Here is a 27,767-nt window from a genome sequence, read left to right as displayed (position 1 = left end):
TGAAAAAGTTTGTTACTCGATTTCGGCCTACAGAAAGCAATAGGTGACTGGTATATTGAATTACTAGTTTATGGTCCTTCAAATAATATTTTCGATTTTGATAAAACCGATGGATAGTGCCTTTTTCAAAATGCCTTGGAGTTTATACGCTCAAAATACACATATAGACCATTACATTATAGTTGTGTTTTAGACACATGCATTGATAGTGCATTTATTGACTTATTTCTGATCCAAACCAAACAAGAATAATATGCACTTTACATTAAGCCCGTTTTGTATGAACTAACACTTTGTTAGAAACAATTTAGGTACAGCTCAAAAGGGTAGCATATCACTTTGGTAGGTGTAGTTTGTCTGTTTACACGAACGTTGTGTAAATTTACACGGCTAAATGGTTTTTTCTGTAGTCTTTGAAATTTAGAGTATGTGAGGGAGAAGACGCCCATAAAAATTTCCATAAATCATGTGTCAAAGTTACATAGCAATTCGTCAATTGTATATTTGGAAATATATTTACAAACAAAGAAACACATCGTACTGGATAAACATATCGTTAAAGTCAGAATGTAGATAGCTGTATACAGGTTTTTTTGAGAGATATGTGTTGCATCATTTTATAACACTCTACTATTTCGCATTATGCATATACATGCAACTTTGTTTGTAAAACAATACATGGCTGACGTTCATAGGGCATAGGATAATGGTGTACCTTCTATACCATCAGAAGAAGTAGATTTACTGCAACCATCTCATTTGCTTAAATCACTAAGTGTATAGACAAATTGTATAAGATTGAACTATCTTTCCTTCACTATTCTCAACCAAATAAATGTATGCTATATTGACGTTGGCTGAGTGTTTTCTTTGGATCGATTCCAAACAAGTTTCTCTTTATCACTCCATCAAACATGTTTTCTTAGTTTGCAGTGCTCCAATGTTTTTCAGTAGCTACATATTTATTTATTGATGATGGTTGGAATTTTTGCCATCTTTCGGCATTGCTGCATACGATGAAGAGACTTTGTATGCAAATCATGTTTTTTTAACAATTTTCTACATGTCCTTGCGACTACGATGTTAGACTAAAGTATCCTTTCGTGTTTTGAATTGATCACATTCCAAACATCAATTTATAACCTAAAAACGGTGAATACAATGTGAGTGGTAGTTTAATAGATCATTAATAAACATGATTAAATTACTATCAAATTTGAAGTTGCCATAGATAGATAAAGATATCTAACCTTCATTTTTTTCTAATCGCACTGTTACGGTAGTGTTGGCTACATAATTGACGATCCTTCTCTTTATCTCACACACGTATGTTCCTTCATCGCTCTTTGTTACGCTGGGAATAGTAAACACTGCTTTGTTAACATCATTTGCGTATGTTAAGCTGCTCTTCAAGCTCTCATTTGACCCAGCTTTGTACCAACGTATACTGTATTGTCCATAAACTTTACAAACCAAGGTAACAGTGTCACCATAGGGATATGCTGTTTGGTTCGGCAATTTAGATGCGATTGGATTAGCATAGGCTAGACCACCTTTGAAGGAAACGAATCCAAAATTCATTCTTTAGTATATTTAAGCATGGAAGTACATTATTGCTAGATCATTGATTCATTATTGCGAATCTGTAATTCGTTTTCTAGTATCTTTTGCATGGAAGTACATTATTGCTAAATGCTAACACAGATTTCCTCAACTCAACATAAATAAATTAATATGCACACATACGGGTGATAAAAAGTTTTCCGAGATACTTGCTGGTGCCACAGGCCTTACAATAGTATCGACCTCGGTCTCGTCTTTTTAATCCATTTATTTGAAAAACATTGTTCTTTAACACTTTGATATATTGTCCATCTGGATGACGCTGAATTTCTCTGTTGTATATTTTCTGCCATAGGGTTACATTTACATTGTTGCTTTTGACTTGGCAATCAAATGTCCATTGTTCTCCCATAATGAAAACGTCATCTCCAGAGTTAGTGTTTCTTCCCGGAGTGATCCAACCGACTTTATCTTAAGATAATATTTGATATTCATAAACGAAGACTAATCATTGATTTCTCTTGCAAACTGATGACATTTGTTCACAAAAAATATTTATGTACGAAGTCCATAGTCAAGGGAATATCATAAATGTTGCTATTAAATTTTGCTCAAGACAAATTACTATTATTGTGAAGTTCAATTGTCATGATCATGTTATAATAACCATCGATTGTCTTCAACAACAGCAGAGACTATCATTTTATTGTCAATGATGTATATTCCATTTTGTGTCTTGTGGAAGTGACACAGTATAGGCCATTTTAAATACCACAATGTGATCATAAACAGCATTTTTGTGACGTACATTTTTATGGCTATCACACACACAGGCTTTACAGAGTAGACTTTTTCCTTAACTCTTTTCACATGGAAATGACATTTGCATAGATTCTATTGACTGTGGCGGTGAAGACAAATTTCACAGATATTTGGAAATGTAAACCAACCAATTAACACCTAATCATGCAAAATTTCTAAAGCTTGCTTACCTTTTCCTGTAGATGATAAACATCGATTATCGTCGAGAGTAGTAACCAGTGTTACGAAAACGACTTCGAACGAAATGAGGTAGAAGTTTATGTATCGTCCACTCATCGCCATTGGAAATGTTTAACTGAATATGAATATGAAAACAAGGTGAACATAATAAATATCAAGGGATTTATTAACATACGACCCATGTGACTGTCAGTTGTGGATGATTCGCTCGCTTTTTTATGTTTTACACACACTATATTGCAAAAATCACTGGTTTTTCAACTTTTCGTTTCTAATTTGCTTTGTATATATAGTCCAAATCAAGTTCATGGCGTTCTTGAAAAAGTAAAAAGAAAATTATATTTTGCTATTGCAGCTTAACAGCGTAGCCGAACAATTGTTCTTACAGCTTTTACAGACATTTATCATGAGTTATATGATTGAACATGTGGGTAGAGTTTGATTAATAAAAAAATAAAAAAAATAAATGAAATAGGCGTGATCTTCTCTTGAGCAATGGTCTATATATTCGAGTTCTTTCCTCTCACCTGACAATCACTAATATATCTGTCTCATAGCAGAAAAGTAAAATGATTCGTATATTCCAATAGTTGAAAGCCTTTGCATGATAAATTCAACTGCATTCTGTTCTCTGCTTAAATATATTTTCTTTTTCGCACCATATGTTGTTTTTATGACTGTCAAATGGTCAATATTTTTATATATAAGTGGCACTTCATATCATGGAGAGGCCATACTCACCGCGGTCGAAGTGTTGATTGAATTTACGGCTCCACAGGAACGTATAGAACCTTCCCGTCTTCAATCAGCACAAAATTTAAAACGGATTTTCATTGGAAACCGATCGCCAATTCCCAATTTTGTGGTCTACCATGCTGTTAGCACGATTAAAAGCTTTGATAAATAACTGACCCCAAACGTCTTTGACGCAAAAGAAACATGTTATTCTCAGTGTAAGTAGCTACAGACCTGCACGCTGATAGAGTTGTTACACTTTGTTCACCAGTTTATGTAACTATAATATTTAATAAGATTACAAGTTGTTCATAAGGTCAACGAAAGACGAATGTCAGCACATACTTTTCTTGTTATTAATCTGACAGTCATTATTAATATAGAATAACAAAAGGAAATTATAAGAAACAAAAGCGCATTAGTATAAGGAGCAATTTCTTTTGGCACGCAGTTATCCGTTTCAGTTTGTGGACATTTTTGAAGTTAAGATTTATTAGTAAAGAGCGGGGTAGATGATCACATCACTACATTACCTTCTATGATGTGATCATCATATATATATTCTTTCAATTATTTTGAATGACGAGGTAATAGGGACATGACTATTGCGAGTTTTTCCTATTTAACTAAAGAGCTGAGAGTTTTTCAAAATTGGCATTGCAAGCTATGACATTTCTTTGACTCGAGTACTCGACGTACGATGCAAGCAGGCACGTAAGAATGAAAAAAATTAGCTACAAAATATGAACAAAACAATTAACAGAGCATTCTTCGGAACATATTTCTCTGTTTTGTTTCGTTGAATGAAGTGATGAAAAAAAGCTAAATGTCGTCATCCTTTTGGCAGTAATTGTTCATTCTGCGCGCAGCTTGAAGTGAACATTCTCACATTATGATGTACAAATAATTGCACGATTTTTATACCACACAGTTCAAGGTAAGTCATCACGCTCAAAAAGCATGAAATATGTTTATTTCGGTATCATAAAGGATATAGTCTATACCTACGTTTTTATTCTTTGAACATAGTGCCCTAAGCAATCTCATGGAGAATTCATTTAGAAGCTTAGCTATTTTTAAATGAATAGATTCTTAAATGAAAACCTTGTAAATGCTGGCTGCTGTAGGAGAGAATAAAAACTAAACTAATCGTTTTTCTAATTTGCTACAATTCATTAATTGATGACGGCGTTAACGAGTTAGCATGCTGATTTTGACATACAAAGTTTTCCGGCGCTTTTCCATTCGCTTTCATTAGATGACCTTGGAAGTCATTAGCAGACTTCGATTCAATCTTATGAATTTTTGTTATATTATATGGACGCAGATGTGGTTTTCTCTCTTTAAACAGATTCATTGTCTTACGCAAACACTTTGTTAAGAAATACAACAGAAAACTCCCTATGAGATTTTGTTATTTTTGCTGATATTGAATACCATTAAGCAGAAAACTGTAAGATTTTGTTATCTTCCTCTTACGTAGCTACCTATATACATGAGAAATGTTATCTATAAATTTTGCTATGCGAGCTTCTCTACAAATGAGGTGTTTCCTGTCTCTAGAAAATATTCGACGTAATAAACCCACAACGTAGCTAAGACTTTCTGAGTTTTAAAACCGCATTTATATGAATATATATGTACGGTCAAAGTTTGTATTGATACATTCTCTATATGTTAATGGCGATAAAGCGAAACCGCTGATCAAAACTGTAAGGAGCATCTTGTTTTTGCTAGAAATTACGTTTGCGGTTCATCTCGTGTTTGCGACAAGCAACAATGTTTACTTTGTTTTGTGGTTAACATAACACCGAAGAAAAATATTACATGCATAAACGTATTTCCAACACAAATCAACCGTCACAACATAACAGTCCTTTTTGATGAATACAAGTTTATATGTTGACTTCTTATAAGAAGATTCAAACTTTCATTTACGTAGTATATTTGCCAGCCTTCACATTGAGAAAGATTTTAAATGCTCAACCTAAATTATATTACATCGACCATTCAAGTTACAGAATAAATTTTGCATAACATAGCCGAACGACGAGTTTGCTCAGCAAACAATCAGATTTGAGAATACGGGAAGACGTCAGCTACGAACATGCACAAACATTTGTCGTCATTTTTGTTCAGCATGAAGTTGCCAAATTATCTTCACGCTGAATGTAAACAACGAATGAATTGAGTAACAAAACTTAAAACTCGTCAAGACTGCATTAGGAGCAATTATTGTTATTTCCGTTGTCATGAGAAATGTGCTGGATAAACAAAAATAAAAGCTATGCATTTAACGAAAAGCAATTTTATGGCTCTCATTTCTGTTATTTCCTTTACATTTTGAAAATGCGATCACATGATTCATCGCTGCACGTGAATTTTAAACAGCATCTGGAACAATTTCGAAAAATATCCTATTGCACAAACATATATAATAGCAAGTGTTTGAGTTTATTTTATATAATAAACTAGTGGCAAAAAAGGACAGATCACTTATTTCACAGGCTACAAAGGCAGTGTTGAAAACCTAGCTTCTCTGCTCCTCATAATTTTTCGAAGCTTATACGCAGCTTTTATCAGTCAAAGTTTTTATAATTAGACTGTAAAGAAACTGTCAGCGCTATCCAATCGTTTGTATAGCTATAACTGTTTCATACGGTTGTCTGCCGTTTGGCAACTGTATTTATAATACGTTCATAAAGACAAGTGACACATCACAGATATTTCATGTGATTTTCTTTGCAATTCAATTCTGGATCAATAGGATTTTGTTCTTGTATTTTTAAGGTAAAAATGCACCAAAATGAACCCAGAGAAGTTTTAAATCCTTGCTTGTATTTATCTTTTAAATCCTATTACTGTGGATGGTCGTTCTAGCATGACTGGAAAATTTTGTAAATCGTCATCCCGTTATGAGCTACTAGCCACACAAAAAAGGTGTATGAAATATAGCTGTTGAGTAATGTTATTTAATCCACGTTGGAAAATTTGCGTCTTAATTTAGTCCAAAAAATTACATAAGAGGCAAGAGAATTGGCCGCATTCCCTTGTCGTTGCATTATTAACATTCCTTGCAATGTTATCTCTATGGAGATGTCAATAGACCTGCGGGAGTATGGAGCTGTACAAAGAGAAAATTTTTTTAGATTACTTATAATACGTCACAGAGCGTCATAAGCTTTTCCCTCGACATGACGTACTTCTGATAGTGACAAAAACAGGATAAAGTGTTTTGAAAACGTAATGAAAAGTACGTATGCCAAAAGTTTCTAAGTATGACGCTGTATTTGACGCAATACAACGTCTTGCAACATGCAAAATACTACTAATGCCATGCTTTGCCGCTACTCCCCTTATTATCATATTACAGCCTAAAATATTTTTGCATAAAGTCTTGGCTTTTATGTTTCCTTTCGCTAGTTTGATTACACTATGTTACCAAATAAAACTTTGGAGCTTAGTGAACATGAATGATAAAACACCAGTCTCAATTAAACAACAGCTGGACGAGTATTGAAACGACATTATACTTTATCCATGATGTCAAAGTAGTGTCGCCTTATAAGGAACTCGCCAGAATGCCTACTCCGCGCCCTCTCCAAATGTAAAGTCAGAGACATCGCTTTTTCAAGGTTAAAACATTGAATGTAGTCCACGTAAATAGAAGTGGCTAGAAACAAATAGGATCCTTCACGTCAACATCGAATGAGTAATGACGAAGATCATTCATCAAAAAGTCAAAGTGAGGTTATAGAGGAGATTGAATGTTTAGGGTCTCAACCTTATTGTAATAAAATTATGTTAAATTGTTGTAACATAAATCGACTTAATATGGAACATAATACTCAGCTATGTTTCAATGAAGAACTCGTGCAATTCAGGGCGATGGTGGTACAATCCAGCCCTCCTTTCCAAGAATGTTTAAAGAGGAAAATAAAAGTTGTGGGAATATAAACTCTTTATTATTTTTCTTATCGAAGCATCAACAGTTGACAAAACCTATTTAGCTCTACAATATGCTATTGTAATGCCAATTTCAACCTTGTTCAAGCCAAATTAAATTTTCTTCTCTTTTTTTAATTCAGCATGCAGTAGTAATACTAAATCGCAAATAGGCATCGAATACAGTGGGCTGCAAGAGAGATTCACCATTGGAAGTGGGAAAGAGCTCCTAAAAGGCAGTCTCGTAACTACTATAAGCTACGGGTTAGCAGAGCCACGGGCACCCAAGCAATCAGCTTGCAAGGGGGCAGCCTCAACGATTTTATTCATGAAAATAAAATAAAGAAGTATAGGTTTATGTTTGGGCAAGTTGAAGCACTGCATATTTCACATCAAAAGTCATTTGTGAATTCATGTTCCTGGTAGTAGAAAGCTCTATATTTGGTATTTTTCTGTACATAAATTAAAAATCAGCGAATATTGTATTCTATTAAAGACTATTAAAAAATGCTAATGTTTTCCGATTTTGAAGAGGGGCACCCCATCCTTGAAGGACCAGAGGCAGTCTGGTTCAACGTAATGGCACTGCCCCCAATAAATTGCAAAGTTATCTTTTATTAGTATTCCAACATTGGATATGTTAGTAATCTGTAACTGGTCAGGTCATAGAGTAAGTAGATGCGAAAAAAGTTGAGTGTTCTTTCTCTAAGACAAAAACATAACTCTGCACATATGGCCAAATTTTCGTTCGTAATCAGCGTTTATTTAGTTCAGATAAATATCTAAATATTGTTTTCTTGCTCACGTTCAACCAAAGTGTAGATTATATTTCAATGATTTGTCGCGATAGAATCGTTATCTTTCATGCATAGGGACCAATATTGCATGGCTTGCAAGCACATTTTGTTTTTTTCTTTTTTTATCTGTTCGATGAATGTAAATATAAAATTTATGAAAACAAACACTATATTTAATGGCATTTTTATATTAGACTGCCAGCTGGGAGATCATGATCTCTCAAAAAGATATCATTTAGATAGAATGACATTAATCTTTGAATCTTATTCACGATGTGAAATACATAAGAACAAGCATTATGTAATACACCATAGTATACCTAATATGTTTTACATGTGCATGCTTCAAATATGTTCTCCAGTTTAATGAGGCTGCATATTTTTTCCGTTTATTTACATATACAAAGTGTATAACAATGTGCCCTCCCGGCTATCACCTTAGTAAAATAGTGACTCCTGCACTTGGGACACAGGATGTACGGTTGTATGTATATATAGCTTGAATGAGAAATGAAATTGTCGAATATGTTTACCAGTATATAGATGTAATCAAAGCAGCTAGCGTAGGATGAAATCATTAATTTTCAAAGTGAAATTTTTTAATGCCATCTCTCTCTTATCATTAATTTAAGCACAGTATATGTGCTTTACTTAAGTGAAAACACACCAACCAACTGATCTAAGCACAAGTACCAAGATTCACTTTTTACATTTTAACTAGCATAAAATAATCATGATTCAAAAGCCTGTTACACCACCACAGGGAACAAAAAGTACTGCTCTCTTCATTCATATCGATTGCAATCACTCAAGGGCTTGTCTGAAATGAGGGCAATAGGTCTAGGCTCTCCGATCATGCAAAGTAAAAACCACTTACTGCTGTAAAACATATGGTATTGTGTGGAACATTTGTTTTTAAAGCGTACACTATAAATAGTATATTAAGCTTAAATAATACTCTTGTAAAGTGAGCCCAAGTTAAAGTCAACTGCGCTTAAAAATTGTAATTAGGTAAGGATTAGGTAAGGATAAATAAAAAGCAGCAATATAGACTTTATTAAAGACCTTTTATGCTTCCTATGAAAGCAATATTGATTCCCGATTTTAAAGCTACTTAACGCCAAATATAATGACTGTTTTTTTGTGCAGGTATGCATCTTCAAAGATGGTGAATTAACTAGAAAATGAAACTTTCCCGCGCGATACAAATAATCTTTTGGTTGCAAAATGTTTTCCAAACTCTGGTAAAAGCGTTTGATAGTAATGGGTGTTTGTCGTTAAAAGGGAAAGGTAATTTGATATTGCTATATATATATCTTACATAATTTGCTAATAATTATTGTCACTGTTACTGTTTTCCATTTAGTTGAACCGTTTTTACAATTCACCTAGATCAGTGAAAAAATGTCTTTTTTAAAAACAGATCAAGTAAATTGGACTACACCAGGAAGGCACGACAAATCAGGGATTGACAATTTAATTGAAGGAGAGCGATGGACGTTCGACTGCAGAACTACCAGCAATAAAGTTAACTCTACCCTGTGGCAGACGTTCCGCAATAGAGAGACCCAACGTCATCCAGATAATCAAATTGTTACAATTTTATCGAAAAATGTTTTTCGAATAAATAGTTGGAAAAAGAGAGATCGTGGTCGCTACTATTGCGAGACTTGTGGGACCAGAAAGTACCTCGGTGGATACTATTTCATAAGTATGCTTTCTTTCCATGCAGAGCCAACAGCAGTCTAATTCAATGCATTTGCTTCAGTTGTAAAAACATTTGACTTCTTATTTTCCATAACCTCACTACTGTTTTAGCATAGATTTCTATTAGCATAGATTTTCATAAGCATGTTTGTAAGTTTCTATAAATTTTTGCATTATTTCAAAAACGCGTTTCTTCAAGTTTTTCTTGGATTGCTATAGTCAAACCAACACGTTGCTCAACAAATAAAATATACTTAGTTAGGATTACAAACATGACAAAAAAGATTTGAAGTTTTAACTAAAGCTCAGAATGTTATACTATAGCCATTTTCAAAATTTATTTTTCAAAGAGGGTGACGCCTATGCAATTCCTAATGTGACAAAGGATCCCCCTCAAAACGTATCCCCTTATGGTGGCACAGTTACGTTGGTTTGTAAAGTTTATGGGCAGTACAGTATACGATGGTACAAAGCAGGATCGAATCAGAGTTTGAAGAGCTCCCTTACATACATTAACAATTGGAACAAAGAAATCCTCACAATTCCTAATGTTACAGGAAATGATGACGGTACATACGTGTGTGAAATAGAGAGGAGGATCGTTCAGTATTTGGCTAACGCGACAATTATGGTGCAGACTCAAAGTAAGCACTGTTTGAACTTCACACTTCTTTGCATTAACAATCTAGATCTATAGGGAAGTGGGCGATCAGTGTAGCCATACATGCAAATTTTCTTTAGATTTGGTGTGATGAGCCTTCTATACATAGTTGCAAAGTTCAGAGCAAGAGGGAGTGCTTGATCTCATCCGATCAAATCTAGTAAAACAAATTGCATTTATGCTCAAACTGGGGGAGGTATTTGAACTTTCAGTGTTCACGTTCCTTCTATTCAAAATTTGGAAATATGTTAGGAGTGTTGGAATATGTTCAAAGGATCTATCTAATTGACGCTCACTAGCTCAACATCATAAATACAAGGAATATAAACGTGAACATAAATAAAAGGAATACACGTCTGGTAAAACGAAGCTAAAACTTCATTAGACATTTTTTTGATGAAATACTATTATACTTCCAATCTTAAGATTGTGTGAAGCCTCGGACATTCTCCAGTGAAATGTCTTGTTAATTAAAAGTAGAAACAAATGGAAATCACTCTCACTATCTCAATTGATACATGTCCCTGCTTGTATCTTCAATGGGTCGTTATTTCCCTTGGTCGTACTGTTTATTGACATATCTTGTGGTCATGCAAAAATACTTTAATCAAAACATGTTTTGACGAAAAATTTTTGTAGTTGAAGAAAAAAAAAGATGAGCCATGAAAATCTCTTAAATTTCATTTTAGAGCCTCGCATACCATTTTTTACTGAATTCAATGCATCACTTATGATGATCCTGAAAGAAGGCAAAGACTTCCATCTTAAGTACACAGTATTCGGCATTCCAATACCAAACATAACCTGGTTTCGATCAAAGAATGGAATGACTCAAGAGTTAATAAAGGAATGCCCTGGAACAAATATTGAAAACTGCTTAGAAAACGATTTGGGCTCAACGATAACTAGAAACTCTTTTACGATCTTAGCAGTGAAATACCCGGATAACGACAACATAACATACTCGTGTTTAGCAGAGAATAGTGAAGGAAAAGCGATAAAATCTTTCAAAATTGGAGTACACAGTGAGTAGTGGAAGGAATTGTTTGTTAAAAGTAGTCAAATGACGTTGGACTAATTCACATCATGCACAATGATTTTGATATTGAAACATTATTTGACGAGTGAATTACTAATTTTTAGCTGTACCAATATTAGAAAAAGACAAACCACGTGATTACCACTATTTTGAACACGGACTCGAACTAAACTGCTCAGTAAAAACAGTGAACCCAAAGAAAGTGAATTTCACGTGGTACTATTGTGATATGAATGAGCAAGTATGTCAAGCAAAGAACCTTACATTTTGGCATAAAATTGCAAAAGAAAACTCTGCAAGAACGACGGGGAGAGACCTGACCTCAAAGATTACCCTCAAGAGTCTTCCTTACAAACGAACAAAGTACCTTTGCAAAGCTGAAAACAAGTTTGGAAGAGATCTTATTTCTTACAAAGTATATGGGTTGCTAGGTAACTTTATTTTGTTTTTGATAAATTCAAGGGGAATAGAGAACAAGTGACGATTTCGACAATTTTTAAGATTTCATTTGGTTGCATTAGCATTGCTTTCAAAATTAGGTATGCCTCGTGTGTTCAAGTATGCTGCAGTTAAAATATCATAATTCTAACGTAGCAAATCTTGGATTGACAGATTCGTCTGCTCACCTTGACAGCTCACTTCCCTTCATCCTGCAGACGGCTATTCCAGTGGGAGTAATATCTCTGATTACGTTAAGCATGATAGGCCTAGTTATGTTCAAAAGAATGAGGCTATATGGTGGGATGTACATATTTTCATATCCTCCAATGCCTGACTACTTAAAGCAGCTCGACTACAGCAAAGATATTCGTGAGCAAGTTCAAAAAATACCTTATGCTTCGGAATGGGAGTTTCCAAGACAAAAAATAAAATTGGGTAAGCATTAAAATTACGGTATATAAATGTAGTTTGGCTATAGTTTGATCTGAAAATGAAATTATATCTTTCAACAGATTCAGAGCTAGGTAGAGGAGAGTTCGGCAGCGTATGGTTGGCGCATGCTCATGGAATCGCTGAGTTTTGTCCACGCGACAGTTCAAATAAGAAGACTTTCCGTTTCTCAGGCTTTTTTAGTTCATCACACAGACGAAAAAGCACTTACGTTTGTTGTAAACATGTCAGTCCTGTTGCAGTGAAGAAACTTAAAGGTTTAACTGCATGAGCCTAATGCATTAATACCGTTGAAGCTAATCTATAGTGTTTGTAGCCTAAAGCCATTCTAGTTTTAGTAGCCTGATGCCAGTCTAGAGTTAGTAGCCTGAAGCCAATAAACATAGCAGTACACTTAATGCAGCTCAATCCAGCTATTTTCCACAAAAACCTCTCTATGTCCATTCAGATGAATTTGACAAAGAAAAACTGCTCGATCTTCAGGCGGAATTGAAAATATTGATTCACGTTGGTGAACATGAAAACATAGTGAATATATTAGGAGCGTGTACGAAAGGTATTTATTCTTAGAACAGCATGTGCGTTAGTTTCACTAGTCAACAAATCATACAGGTTGGAATTTTTTGAATTGTTTTTTGGTTAAAGAGATCCTGATGCTATCACTTGTGTGATAGTGTCACTTCATTCAGCTACTCCTTCAAGAAATTTAAAAGATTGATTGTTGAAAATTTGTGAAAATTGCAAAATATATGTTACACAGGAAATTGCTTTGATTTGTGGATCCTGTTGGAGTATTGTCCTTTTGGTGACCTCCGCTCTTTTCTGCTACACGGGCGAAGTCACTATGAAAGCAACCAAACTTCTCCTTCTTTGGATTTATCAAGCAAGTTTGGAGAGCAAGACTTGAGCATCATTGCTTTTCAAATTGCTAAGGGAATGGAATTTTTGATTTCAAGAAGGGTTAGTTTTGTTTTTTAATCGCCTACAGCTTCCATGTGAAACCAGAGTTTGGGTTACTGAAACACAGAGGCCGACTGGTTTATGACCTTCCCTGCTATTTCAGCAAACTGCAAAGGGGTGTGAGGATGTCACAGTTTCCAGTTGTTACTTTCCTACAAACTACAAGTGGGGGAGGGCGTTTTATCCCTTTTACATGTATACAAACCTTGATATGTAGGTGACATTTCTTTAAGGTGATACACAGAGATCTTGCTGCAAGGAATGTTTTGTTGGGAGACAGACATGTAGCTAAAATTTCGGATTTTGGCCTGGCAAGAGATGTGTATAGATATCAAAAATATGTGAAAAAAACGTCTGTAAGTTCATTAAAATCAAAATGTGCAAAAACAACGTTTGAAGATTAATGATCTGATTGGTGCTGCTGTTTTAATTTAGTTGACTTTTATCATAAAATATTTTTTAAGCCTCATAAACAATTTTTCGATAATAAACTAGCTTTGATGAAGAGAAAAGTAATTGGTATTGGCAATTTAACAATCAGCGTTATGTAAAGGCTAACTATATCATTATATTATTCAATTCTTCAGGGTTTACTTCCATTAAAGTGGATGGCAATTGAATCGATTCAAGACACAGTATTCACAGAAAAATCAGACGTGTAAGAGTATAAGACTATTGTATAGAGCAGTGGGAGAGAATATATTGTCATTAGGTTTTCACACAAGTCTGACCACTTGATAGAGCCTTTAAAGGAAATCAGTCTAGCTCTAGAAAATAAACTTTTTGCATTGAACTTCAGCAATGTTAGCTTTGACCACAGATTTGTTCTTAAAACTTACAGTCAAGCGCTATTTTTTATAGTTGGTCATTTGGCGTCGTGCTATGGGAAATCTTTACCTTAGGTAAGCGAACTAAGTATTATTACATAATCTTCTACATCCATTTGGATACCTTTGGGTGTGCCACAATGCATGTTCTGGAAATAAAAAGGAATAGGCGTATTTACATTTCCATCATAGTTGTTATAAATGTTATTCTTGATCATATGAAACTAAAATATTTTTTCACAAATCATCAGATTTTTTAAAGGAGCAACACTTATTGTTGATATCTATGTTAGGTGAAACTCCCTATTCTGGAATACCAAATATGGACATCTTAGATTTCTTAGTCTCAGGTGAAAGAATGCCAATCCCGTCTTCTTGTTCGCTAACCATGTATGTATTCAAGAAAGTATGTCAAAATTTAACAGTATTCTAATGATCTATAGTTTTTTGAAGTTGCATGGTTTCTTCTTTTACCGTGTATGGTTTTATATGTTACAAACATTTATTACAACATGCCATATGTAGGTCAAACCTGATGAAGCAATGTTGGAAAAGTAACCCGGACGATAGGCCGACATTTTCACTTCTTGTTAAACTACTGGATACAAAACACAATGAATTACTGAGGTAAAAAATTGCGAAATTTAATTATTTCATTGTGCATTGCAGCAAGTTGGCCATGCAACCCGAAAAAATTGTTCTTTCTTTGCAAATATTCTCTCAGTTATGTCCACTGGCTGCAAAAACATTATATTTTTTGAAAAATGAATAATGATCTGAAATTTACATGGGATCAAAATTACCAGAACTTGCTGGCCACGCCTGGTAACAAGCCCCATCCACAGAACATTTAAAATTATGGAGTCCTTTAGGAAGCTGATTGTTTTTCATGCTGCAGCTAGTGCTAATATACGATCAAAGCTGTAGCAAAGTATTAGAAGGACCAAAAATTACCTTGTAAGGTCACATTTATGTTATACTAAACTTTGAAACTTTCATTTATAAAACTGGCAATTCGAAATTATTTTTCGCAATTCTAGAGAGTTTATAAAACTTTAATAGGAATCCTAAAACTGGAATCCAGAAATCGTATGCAACGTCATAGAAGATTTATATAAAAGCATGTTGCTTTATGACATTTAAATTCCCAAGTGGTTGAACCGAGTCCTAAATATACAGATCTTATTCAAGCAGACAGTTTATTGGAAAGTTGTGCTTTCGTAATTCATTTCGATGCAGGTCTTTTATCTTTAGAACAGATGTAGAAAGAATTGCTGTCTAGTAGACTTTGATGCAATCACTCATGATTTTGAAGAAGAATTAGACAGCTCGCAGAAGTTTCTTTACGTACAAGTGATCCATAGTCCCTCCTCTTAGACTATAATTATTTACATGTGTAGACCTTTAACGGTCACTTGTTAATTGCTGTGTGAAATCACATTGAAATATATAAAATATTTATTAAAATAAAACTGACTAGTTTTGTGGTGATCGTTATAAATCAATATGAAAGCTTCACTAGATTCACCAAACTGCAAGCATTATAGTTTTATGAAAGATTGTTATTTGCAGTGCGGTGTTTGAAATTAAATGAAGATATGATCTTCGCACTTTGCTGGACAATTTAAGCAATTGTCTCATGAACCTGAAAAATTCAGGTGACTCAACGGGATTCGAACCCATGACCTCTGCGGTGCCGGTGGAGTTCATGTTAATGAGACAATTGCTTAAATTGTCCAGCAAAGTGCGAAGATCATATCTTCATTTAATTATAGTTTTATATTACTTAAACAGGTCCATATATTCGATTAAGCAAAGTCATTTTCATGTGAATTTCTCAAATGTACATGGTGAACGAAAAACGGCAATACTTTTAAGGGGGCGGTTACGTTGAGGTGGCGACTACTTTCGAAACCACTGTTATTCAGCAAAGATCTTCTTTTCCCATAACGTTCGAGAACATTCTATGGAAAATTTTTTTGACAAAACCTGAAACAACTCAAATTAACGCACGTCCTAAGTGCATGTGAACGTTCTGATATATTGTAGTTGTTTCAAGGTTTGCCTGCATGAGTCACGACTACGATCCACCATGTTAAAGTTTTGCGGTCAGTACTCCATGCGCGATATGATACAGTTCAATTTTTTATCCTGCTGAAAAACTGAAACTTACTCCACCATTTAGTGTACTATAGTTTAATGAATTCTTTAAATTTTGGTGAGTTTATTGAGTATATCACACAAATAGAAGGAAATTCATCCAAAATCTAAAGCTACTCGATTACTGAATTTACTCTGTATTCTCAGGCCAATTGCTGATTGCTGTACACTCGATATGTCCTTTAATAAGAAAAACACGCTTGAAAACACGAATGGTCACAAACCTGCAGTTTTAGAGTGTTTCTTCTTCAAAAATTCAAGTTGTTGAAAGTCAAGTTTCTGAATGGCAACATCGTAGTATGCCTAAATTTTTGAAACTTATTGAGCGTCAAGAAACGTATCTTGTGCTGTTTATTTCTTAACTTGAAACCAATTTATGGACATTGAAAAGTATCTTGAATAAAAATTTTATCATTTACTTACGCTAATACTGATACAAATCTATGTGATCGTTTACAAGGATTTTACGCTGGGAGGCCATTAACCTAAAAGAGCATGTGAAGGGTAAGCCAAGTGACAGAGGGTCCTGAAATACCCTTCCAAGTGAAACTTTAAAAGCTGTACTTTCGTAATTGCTTTTTACACATTTTAGAGCAATTTGATGGCTACGTAAAGACGTGTTATGAAATAAGCATTTTTACTTCAAGCGAGCAATGTACTATCTGCAAAGAAATATTTAAAATATAAATTACAAATAACGCCAAAAGGGCGCAAGAATTGTTTGTGCGTGTGTGGGAGAGGGGGAGGAAGGGGGCGGAAATTTTACATTAGTGCAGAGCCAACAAGAGGACCTGGTAGGATAGGTGGCCTACAGTAATATATCTTGACCATGCTAACGGCAAACTGCGTGTATGAGTTTATAAAAGTTTAAATTTTTATTGACAAATCATCAATGCAAAACGAGTCGTCTTCGTTTCAACCAAATCCGCTTTCTTGCAATCGCTTCAATGTTAAGCTTGTTTGTAAGATCTTTCTCGAAGATCAAAATTTACATCATGGAGAATCAGAATATGGAGAAATTGCGATACAGTCGATAACTAGCGCAAAATCACAAAAGTCCAGTTATCCAATTATTAAAAGCTTTAGCGGAAGATAGCGGGGAAGCCAGACAGATGTCTATTGACTATAGTTACAAATTTACCATGTCGTGTTATGAAATAATTGCTTAGATTTGCCTATCAAAAATACAAGTAGCTTTTATTGATACTCAGACATCTAAGCAGAGTTTAAATTTGTGTATTTTAATTCCTAATCCGAGTGGCTATCATAAAGTTGTTACTGATTTAAATTTTTCTTCGTCAACACTTTCAGTTGTGACGATCATTCAATTTTATACCAAATATTTGCCAACATTTGCTGACTGATTAAAATCATAGGAGATGGTGCACTCACCTACCACACGCACACATCCCCCAGTCACTACGGCCCTGTTTATAATGCTGCTTTAATCAGTGGCGGTGGAAGATGTTTTGCATTCAGACAAAAAATATCTTGGTAGGGGCGAAGCATTCTGACCTTTGTAGTTGTAGTTGTCGAACTTACAAACAACATCACTTTTTTCTTTCCTTGCTTCAGTCCCAGACTAATGAAAAAGGTATTTATTTAAGATGCGTCATATTGCCATTGCATTTACGTCATGTTCTATTAGAAAATTTGCGCAATTTTCTTCTTAGCATTAACTCTCAGTACTTCAAGTAAATGAAAGTCCATAGGAGAAGTAAGTATTCAAAATGGCTGTCAGTATTTAAAAGTCCATCTATTTCGATGATTTCCCTTTTCAAACATAAATATATATTAAGGAAAAAATATTGAAGAAGGTAGCTCTTTCATTGGGGAAGCTTAGGCCCCCATCTGAATTATTGGGGGGGCTGCAGCCCGCTTAACCCCCCCTTTTCCACCGCCCCTGGCTTTAATGTGTTGGACATTTTGAAAAGAGAAATGACAAACGCAAAAGCTCTGTAACTAAAATCAAAGTGACAATAGCTAACTGAGTTATAATAGCCACATTGAAAACGCAATCATATTTTTTCCTAAGTCGTAACGAGGTAGGACAAAACTATGTAGCTAAATTAACAAGGCGGAACAAATAACTCTTGTAGAAAAAATTGTCTTATGCAAGTTTCATTTTGATGCATACATAATTATTTGCGTGGTCCGTTTTTTTGGGGGAACCCTGTATAAGGGCATATATAGAATAGTGACGTCTTTATGAAAATTGATCTTAGAAAATCTCCCTTACTTCCTAATCCCCACCCACTTTAATATTGTTTACTTAATTCGGGCATTGAACATTGTCATGAGAATTCCGCAAATAAGGACATTCAACAAAAATTGTTTTATTTGTTACACTTTACAAATCAATACCTTTCAAAGCAACAAAAGCTGACTTCAAATTAGTTTATGATGATCTTTTCTTACCCTTCTTCATTAAGATAAACATTTCTCTATAATCCCAAACCAGCGTCATTCAGCACTTTGAGTTTGTATATTTAATCAAAACATGATATTATCTTATTGCTGAAAGGTCACAGCAAAAGCAGGACGCTCAGAAAACAAATGTACGTTTCTTAGACACCATGTCCTATGATTTTTTCACGTGTCATCCTAAAATTATTGATGTGAATCAACGAGTTCCTGCGATGGTATGTGATGAACAATGTGAAAAGAAGGAGGAGAATGAGAAAGGCGGTTGCACCCTGCCATATCTTTACAGAATCGAAACCATCAACACCTGTCTTGTCAACACCTTTTACAAACAATTTATTGCATATCTCAATGGGAATGGCGTCATCTGTGTGAACAAAAAACAAGCGTTACAATTACAAAGGTCACATACAGATCATTGCAAACTATTATACTATACGATAGCAGTAAAAACTTCAAAGATAGTTTGAAACTTAGAATTCATATTTACATAAATGCACTAGACTAGACTTTTCTTCCTTAATTCAAAAAAAGACTTTTACAAGGTGTTGTTGACAATCCAAGAACATGGAACCTATTCATGCGTCTGTCAACAAGTCTTGTGCAACAAGTCTTGTGAGCTGTCTGATGAAATTATCGTGTTGTTTTCGGTGTTTGTGACATTGGGTTGGGATGAATTGCGGATGCGGACTGACGGACGGAGAGGCGAACCAAAGATTGCTCATAACTGTAATAATTATCGTCTACAAAACCCTCTCAATATTTGTCAAGTGCGTATTTCACAAAAGTGTTATAGGTAGGTCTCTCTCTTTACATTAATGATTATAAATAGAAAGTCTTCCTCAGAGCAATTGTGATTGTGTTTTTATCTATCGTCTATTCTATTTGTTTTTGACCTTCTAAGGTTACATCGTTCGAACTCGAAGACGATGAACGCGTTGGAGGGCCGTAAGTTCGTGATTTGTGAGAGCGAATCTGCTTAATCGGCAACACTATATTCTGGATATTGCAAATTGAAATTCTAATTTGCTAGGGAAAAGTAATTTTCCTATCTTAGGAAAGTGTATATTCTACTTATGAAATGATAAATATCTTTCCATCTAAAATATAGATGTTTACAATTTCCAGTGTATGGTGACTGCTATGCACTCACAAATATTCCACCTTTTACTACTGAATGTTTTGATTGAGTTGGTTTGAGATTTGATGGTTAGAATGATTGCTGCTTTGTCAGCTTTGAGGGTTGAGATGTTTGCAAATATGCTGGTTGTTATGGTTACTTGTCTTATGGTTGCAAATATCGTAATGGTGTTAAGAGTGTTGGTGATTTGATAGTTGGGTTGGTTCTGGTTTTCTGTGGCGAAAACCTCAATGCCAAATTGTGGGGAGGGGAGAGTTAGTATTTATACATTCAGCTCTGCTCCGCTTCTTTAGTTTCAAATCAAAATTGTTTCATGTTGTGATGTTTAAGTTGGTCGAATTAATGGTAAAGGAAATTGCTGGTTCCCAACTAGTTCACAGTATGCAACGATCTTCCTATTTCTTTTAAAACCCTGTTTTCAACACAGGATATTTCACGCAACTAAATTAAACAACTACGACCTTCTTCCCTGTTTTCAAGCACCTACAATTCCTTACCAGACACAACCAATTATGGGGGAACTCTAGACTCAAATGCACTAAAAAAACGGCTTTTCACTTAACGAACAGGCTCACTCAACCAGTTGGGTCCCTCTTTTAAAACATTATATTGTAAATGTCACACTTTTCTCTTCAATTGTAAATGCCAGTATTATATCACACCATTTAATATTTATCTTGCCTGAGCATCTGTTCTTTCATTTCTTAATCTTTAATTTTCCCCCGTTTTATAACTATCGTATATTATTAACTCTCTGGTTGAAAATTTAAAGTTTTTAACTGCGTCTTGTTAATAATCATGTTGTGTGATGTCTTAAGCTTTTCATATAAATAAATATTTCATTTGAAATAGCTTATTTATCTAAACCCTTGTGACATTAACGAGCTGTTGTGATTGGCGAAAGCTGCAGCATATTCCCTGCCATTGACGATTTATGCATATATACTGACAGCATGTTTTTGGCGAAGTTAAATAAATTAATGAGCAATAGAATGAATTTTGCAGAGCTTACAATTTTTCACACTGAAATCGAAAAATCTAAACATAATATAATGTCGACAGCAAGCCACCATCATTTTAACTTTATCACCACTAATTTTCTGATTAATGAAAAAGAGGAAAAAGTTTTTCTCACACTTGCCTTGTCAAAGCAGCTTACGCAGAAATAAGTTATGCATTGTGAAATATATGTCACTTACCAAGTGGTATAACTATTTTCCAGATAATTTCATCGCTTCCCATATCATTTTTTGATCGACAACGGTACAATCTGATTCCAGCTGTTTGATTGGACTGAATCGCAAGAGCATTACCGCTAGATGAATGAAGGTCTTTCCAGTTCTTTTCTTTTTCACATGCTGATGTCGAGCCTTTTTTACTAACTTTGTCAATGTCACAATAAGCCCATGAAAAGGTCATGCCCTTTCGATTCACATCTTTTAACGGAGAACACTGGAGGAAGAGATCTTTTTTATAAAGTTGAATTTCGGACGTTGGACGCATCAAATTTGGCTTTGCTGGTGATGAGAAACAATTAATTATCATGTTAGCTATATTAACATACGGGAAATTTTCTTCAGCAAACTTGTCTTCCGTGCAATATAGGTTCATTTAAGTAAGATACGTTGCAATAGATCTCTAATAAAATTAATAGACAACTAAACGACAACAGTGAATAACCCACTATTGAGCGATCATGTTGAGAAACAAATCTAGGCGCGCCATATAAATAACAGTAATTCCTCCAAAAAACTTACTTTTTATTAACGGAGTAAACCCCTGAATTGTGGTTCCCTTGGCATTTCTGGCTTCACAGATATATGTGACATTATTATCTCGACTGAATTTCGCATTCTTGATGGTAAAGTTGCTTATGGTCACAGAAATATTTTCGCTCGATGGACCTTCACACGATCTTGTTTGGGTGCTGCACTCGCTTAGCTTTTCTTTCCTCCCCCCTGCATATCGATACCAAATGACACGAGGTGGTGGCGTTCCAGTGACGTTATAGTTGACGAAATATTCTTTTCCTTCGATTCCTTCCAGATGTCCATCACGAGTTTGAATTGAGACAGAGGGCGTGAAAAGGGCTGTAAAAAACAGACGTTTTTCAAGGGTACATATTTTAGAGCCAGTCCATCTAGCAACTTATGTCATGTAAAAAATAAACACATAATGCTGAGTGCTGATTTTGGGAGCAAATGCTAAAATATTAGTTGCGTGGGTGCTCACATTTGACTTAGGGCAGTATCGCAAGTTTCTAATTAAATCTGAAACACTTACACTGCAATTTAAGATAGGCATTTGTTCTTGACGAATGCCTCACTGTGTATCGTTTCAGTTGACAAAAGTATTTTTCTTCTATACTTGTGAAGTTTTTGATATTCAACAGAGCACTTTGTTGGTTCTTCGCCGGGTTCGGTGACCACTTTACAGATTTCACAGAAGGCATCTCAATTTCTTGACCATTTGGTAACAATTTGAACCATCGCATATCATAGTCATAAAGACTTCCGTGTAAATAGCATTTCAGGAGGACATTACTTCCGTACGTGATGGGGTTGTCAGGCCTCGTAATCGATGGTTTAGCAAACGCAATGCCTGTATACAAGGTGATGTAAAATACGTTGTTAATCTGTGTAAGCTTTTCAACTTTAACAAGAATGAAAATGTCCAACGAAAGCAAGTATTTTATAAAGGGGAATGAAGGATGTTTCCAGAAATAAAGTAACGTCTCTATGAGATTATTAGTGAAAATTCCTTCGTGTCACCTTTAATCCTTGACATGTACTAGTGTATCTAACTGTCGCGGGTCGGGGGTCGCGGGTAAAGTTGCGGGTCTAAAAAATCCATTTTTTTTTGCATAGAAAAGTTTGAAAGAAGTCGATGTTAAATTTTCAAGAAATAACTTACACTTTCCGACTATTGGAAAGTTGTGTTTCCCTTATAACTATAAGTAATTCAATTTACAATGCATGCGAATTTTTACATTTAGCAATGCTATTCAATATGTTAACAACATGTCTAGCTGTACACGAGTAATTCCCTGAATTGTTAACGGTTAGTAAGAGCACAACTATATGCAAGATTAGAGCAATAAAATACTTTAAAGTTTAAATCCAACACATATATGATAGGTATAACAAACACAAATCTTAATTATCCAAAGCACCGGTGACATATTTTAATGTCTTTTTATACTTATGATACACACAATGTACCCAGTATGTAAATCTATAATTAGAGACTGCAAGGTTTGCGGACATAACCGTTGAAAACTGCGTACATCCACTTCAAGTTGTAAACACAATTCGTTTAGGATCATAATTCATAGCTATATAGATTATATAAGTAAAACCGGCTTCCACTTTTCCTTGCGCACGATTGGCAAGTTTCTTTTACTTAGCAATAATATGTTTTATATCCATTACATGAGTTGTATCCAAATAAAATAAATCTTGAATTAATGGCTAATATTTGTTATGAATGTACTACACTTAAGGCTGAAACACACTAGGCAGTCGCTTTAGTCGCGCGTCTAAAACTACCGCTTTGCGTGGTTACTAAGCTAGTAGCGTAGTCGCGTCAGCTAGTCGCTTTGAAAGTTCAACATGTTGAACTTTTGACTTTGGTCGCTTCAGTCGCTTTACACTGATTGGCCAATAGATACATTTTAACTTCCTAAATGCATATCATATTTCCTGTCATAAGCATCATACGAAATTTATAGATTATACCTTGGAAAACGAAAGCAATTTTTAGTGAATTCACACTGGAATCTTTCAGTTTTTATATGACTTATCAAATAGGGACAATAGGAGCTACAAACTGGAACCCTAATGCACAACCTAAATGCACAGAATAGGATTATCCACGATATACGCGTAATGTGCTATGATCATATTGGCGTGTTTTAACTGGCTTGTTCTCTTTTCTCCACATAGTAGTTTGTACTGAGTAAATATTCATATATTAGTAGCTATAATAAAGGCCAAAATAAAAAGTTTAAGTGATATCTGTGTCTGTAACAAACTAAAATCACCGCCATGTTCAATAGACGCCACGGTAAATGTCGCGATGGTCGCTGCATGTGTGTTTCTAGAGTTCAAGCGACTGACGCGTGCGCATCGATTCGCTTTGGACGCGCGACTGAAGCGACTGCCCAGTGTGTTTCAGCCTTTAGAGCCACGGTCTATAAGATACACGTTCTCTGTTGTTAATAGAAATACCTCATAAGCGTTGCGTAAAATCCTGATTTATTTGTGTTTGTTCTACGTATTCAAATAAAATATTAATATACATAAGTTATACACTAATCACTATCAAAGAAATAGTTAGCTTTTCATTAATACCAAGCATCACTAACCATTCAAGATTTACTTGGATACAACTCTTTTTATGGTAATGAAGCATTTTACCCGCGACCCGCAACAGTTAGATACACTCAACATGTACCTAATATTAATGTATGGTTAATTCCGGCCTTAGACACGATCTTGACACAGCAAACTTGCGACACTTACGAAACTCGGCAGTGGGCATCTATTTCAAACTAAAAAATTTATCAACTGCCGATGACAGTGCACAGACTGGATCAAAATTGAAGTTTTTAAATTTTATCAATCATCGTCATTTGCATTATTCGGCATATTTTCATGCTTTTAAAACAAAGAATTTCTTATAAGTAAAGTTTCAATAGTTTTTTGTGAATTCTATAAAGAGCAAAGTTACTATTTTTGCAAATAACGTTCTGTATCGATACATTGTCGAGTAATATCGAAACCACGCAAAACGCCAACAGATTACAAAAAAGGCGAAAGAGGATATTTCTCCGCCTAAATCACGTGCGTCATTCGCAATATATCACTTTCATCACCTTCACAGTTAGAGAAATTCATTCATTAAAACACATTAATTTCTGTCGCAGTATGCACATCTTTGATAACACAATTGAAAACAAAGCCAGCAAGCGATCCCTTGACTGGTATCAAAGAGTTAAATCAAGTAAAAAACAATAACTTGTTTAATTTTTGGGAAAATTCACGAAAGTTCATCATTTTCTTAGTATGCAATAGTTATGACGAAGGTGGAAAATACTGAGATGAACCCATAGTCAGTAATAAAATAGTGAATGAATAAATTTTTTTGCAGTAATTGAATCGCTCACCTTTTTTAACATTGACTCGGAGTAAATTTTTGAAAGAATCGCATGCTTTGCAATAATAGCTTGCCGTATCTTTCAGCTGGAGATTGGTAAGATTGTAAACGTTTTTCGAAATTTCCCTGATCTTTACTCCGTCGATAATCACGGGTCTGGTCTGATCAATCCACAAAGTCGTGTTAACGTTTTCGTTGTCAAATGTGGTGCATCTCAGAATTCTCCATTCACCAACGATCGACCAGAGAAAATTACTGTGGTCAGTATTTAACCATTTCACGTCTATGAACGAATATAAAGAATAAATTTGAAAATGAGCAAAGGCATAATGTCTAAATCTGGCATTTTTTTCGACGGAGGTCAATTTATAGCTTATTATTTCACGCTTCAAAACACACGACGTTATTTTGTTAAGCGTGGTCAGTCAAATGGCTTTCGTGAAATATGAAAAGAAGCTAAAGAAATAGAACACTGTGATTTCTTCGTCAACATGTAGCCTGAGCACAAAAAAAACGGTAAATGGCATTTATGTGGTGAAGCCTTAGAAAGCAGCATTCAATAGAAGGTAGCTCCTATACAATTCAGAACTATCGGTGAGGATACGTTTTCGAAAATGAATTTGGCAGTTAGCTGGCTAATTGATCAATTAGAGCTGCAATAATTTTAAATTACAAGTTATGTCCTAAAGACGTCAACCTTTGATGATGTTCCCCTAATCCACTTTTCAGTTTTTAGCAAACTGTTGACGCGCGCAAGTCAAAGTAAAAAAAAACAACTTCCAGGCCGGATCATGAGACGATTCCTCGTTGCTTGAAAAAAGTAAAACTTGAAAAATAACTTTGATACTTACTTGAGCACGTTGACGCCACAACTGTGCCAGGTAAAGATATTGAAAAAAATAGGACAAGACAAAAAAGCAGAACTTGCTGTATGTTTTTCGTGATGACGGCATACATCTTCATTAACTCTCTCCGATTTTTATCTTTGATTCTAAAGAAGTTTACATCCAATTCAAATAAATTGTAAGATTTCAGGATTTTAACGCGTGACTTCAGGACTTTGATGCGTGACTTCAGGATCGACGATCGCAAAATACATAAGAAACCGCATTTGCCTTCTCATTTTATATTCTTTGCAGCGGAAGGAAGAAATTAATAAGCAATAAAAATACAAACAAAAATGAATAGCTTGATTCCCGCCCTTTTAAAGCAAATAACTCTTACCCCTTGTTAACTGCTACCAGAGAATGTATAATAGAACGTTGAACAAGCACTCGTTATGTTCTTTCTCAAAGCTCAAAAGAATGGATCAAAACTATCAAAGCTTTAATCTGACTATTTTTTAAATCTTCAGATCCACACAGTAGAATCAACACTTTTATAATTACAAATAACATGTGTTGCTTGGTCTTTATATAAGCGTTCACAGCGCAGTCTTCTGTGAAAAGAAAGAATATTGTAGAATATGCTAGATCATGATCGTGAAACCGCAATTTTGTTTGGACTATAAGGAAGCTTTTATATTTACTAATGACGCACCATTATAAATTATCAGTAATTAAAGACAATGTATCTCCGTATTTATGCTTGTGAAAAAGTTCTTGATCATACTAGTTTTTATGAACCATGTTTCAAAATAAGAAGTGCCTAAATGACCTTGCAGTTGCGGTTAACCATCGCACGGAAGTGATAGATTAAGTGATTTAAATTGATGTTCTCATAAACACAATATAGAGGGTTTATCAAATATACCACAAAAAGGAGAAACAGATTTTCACAAATGATAATTTAGACAATTTGTAGTCTTTTACTTTTGGCTCTTATGTGGCCAAATTCGCTCTTTTCTCAGACATGTATTTGATTGTATATGTTTATTTCTGTATCAGAAAACGCACTAATTGTTCCCAATGGAATGAAAACTTTCTTGTTTACGGAATGATTTTGAGTTTAAAACCGCAACGTCATAACTTGTTGGAATTTCGTAGTATATTTTTACAAAGTTATTGCATCGGGCTGATATCAATTTTGCATGTTTTGCACGTATACATTCTGGCTGTGATTCAACGAGATTTCTTATAGAATGTTGGATAGAACAACCCACTTATATTCAGTTTGACCTTCAATAGTTGACGTTGGCAACGGGAAGAAAAGCATCAACAGAAATACAGAATCACAGCATTGCAAGAATATGTTCCTATCCCGTTCTTATGACGAGACTTCAAAAATATTTCCCTATGCGTTGTAATGCCTATGATGAAAAGAAGTTTTTCCTATTCATTGTAATTAAACAATGAAAGGCAAGTGTCCAATTCTGGCTATTTCGTCGTCCACGAGTCGGTCACAACTTACATGAATTGCACAAATTAATTTTATTGTTCATATAACACGTGTTTAAAATTCCATACTCACAGCTGCTCAAGCAATAAAAATAGAACATGAACAAAAAACTGTACGCGCGCATGTTATTATCAATAAGTTGCACACTTTCGACAATAGTATTGTGAACATTCAAATTATACTTGTGGAGTAACGGTAAAATATTACATACAAAGGTATTGAATAATGTGCTAGAAACTGGTTATTGGGTTATTGAACATTGATGTGAGATGAGCTGCATCATTTCTGTGGTAATACTATAAGTAAAACTTGCAATGTGTTGTCGTGTTGCTTTTGTGGTAGCGATAAATGTTATGTGTCTTTAGGTGCTTGCCTACGCGTCATGGCGTTTCCATGCCTTCATAAAAAAGATTTTCATTTG

At 34.8% G+C, this 27,767-nt stretch overlaps 3 protein-coding genes and 1 long non-coding RNA gene across 4 annotated transcripts; 2 read left to right on the top strand and 2 right to left on the bottom strand.

The window, feature by feature from the left end:
- Positions 1–477: 477 nt before the first annotated feature.
- Positions 478–2,667, bottom strand: LOC124446523 (titin-like). Its single transcript, XM_046997365.1, has 4 exons — positions 2,556–2,667; positions 1,747–2,034; positions 1,251–1,553; positions 478–1,143 (listed from the first exon to the last, which is right to left on the bottom strand). Exons 1-4 carry the CDS (start codon positions 2,665–2,667, stop codon positions 1,118–1,120), a joined length of 729 nt encoding a protein of 242 aa, XP_046853321.1. The 3' UTR covers positions 478–1,117.
- On the top strand, positions 2,599–15,599 carry LOC124446522 (fibroblast growth factor receptor 2-like). The gene is made up of 16 exons (XM_046997364.1): positions 2,599–2,703; positions 9,192–9,332; positions 9,466–9,753; positions 10,100–10,393; positions 11,100–11,435; positions 11,554–11,880; positions 12,062–12,325; positions 12,403–12,597; positions 12,789–12,896; positions 13,101–13,300; positions 13,534–13,656; positions 13,888–13,958; positions 14,162–14,202; positions 14,421–14,517; positions 14,653–14,754; positions 15,382–15,599. The coding sequence occupies exons 2-16, from the start codon at positions 9,227–9,229 to the stop codon at positions 15,407–15,409; spliced, it is 2,580 nt and encodes an 859-aa protein (XP_046853320.1). The 5' UTR covers positions 2,599–2,703; positions 9,192–9,226; the 3' UTR covers positions 15,410–15,599.
- Positions 15,600–18,599: 3,000 nt separating this feature from the next.
- Positions 18,600–26,399, bottom strand: LOC124445713 (immunoglobulin superfamily member 10-like). Its single transcript, XM_046996459.1, has 7 exons — positions 26,234–26,399; positions 25,861–26,000; positions 25,020–25,292; positions 22,136–22,453; positions 21,610–21,942; positions 21,052–21,369; positions 18,600–19,078 (listed from the first exon to the last, which is right to left on the bottom strand). Exons 2-7 carry the CDS (start codon positions 25,970–25,972, stop codon positions 18,855–18,857), a joined length of 1,578 nt encoding a protein of 525 aa, XP_046852415.1. The 5' UTR covers positions 25,973–26,000; positions 26,234–26,399; the 3' UTR covers positions 18,600–18,854.
- Positions 19,164–19,869, top strand: LOC124445714. Its single transcript, XR_006948231.1, has 2 exons — positions 19,164–19,507; positions 19,616–19,869. It is a non-coding gene; the product is annotated as an uncharacterized LOC124445714 (long non-coding RNA).
- Positions 26,400–27,767: the final 1,368 nt, after the last annotated feature.

Source organism: Xenia sp. Carnegie-2017, unplaced genomic scaffold (genome assembly GCF_021976095.1).
Source record: "Xenia sp. Carnegie-2017 unplaced genomic scaffold, XeniaSp_v1 HiC_scaffold_22, whole genome shotgun sequence".
NCBI lineage: Eukaryota > Metazoa > Cnidaria > Anthozoa > Malacalcyonacea > Xeniidae > Xenia > Xenia sp. Carnegie-2017.
Note: the sequence above shows the minus strand (reverse complement) of the source record. Positions and strands in the feature narration are given on the sequence as shown.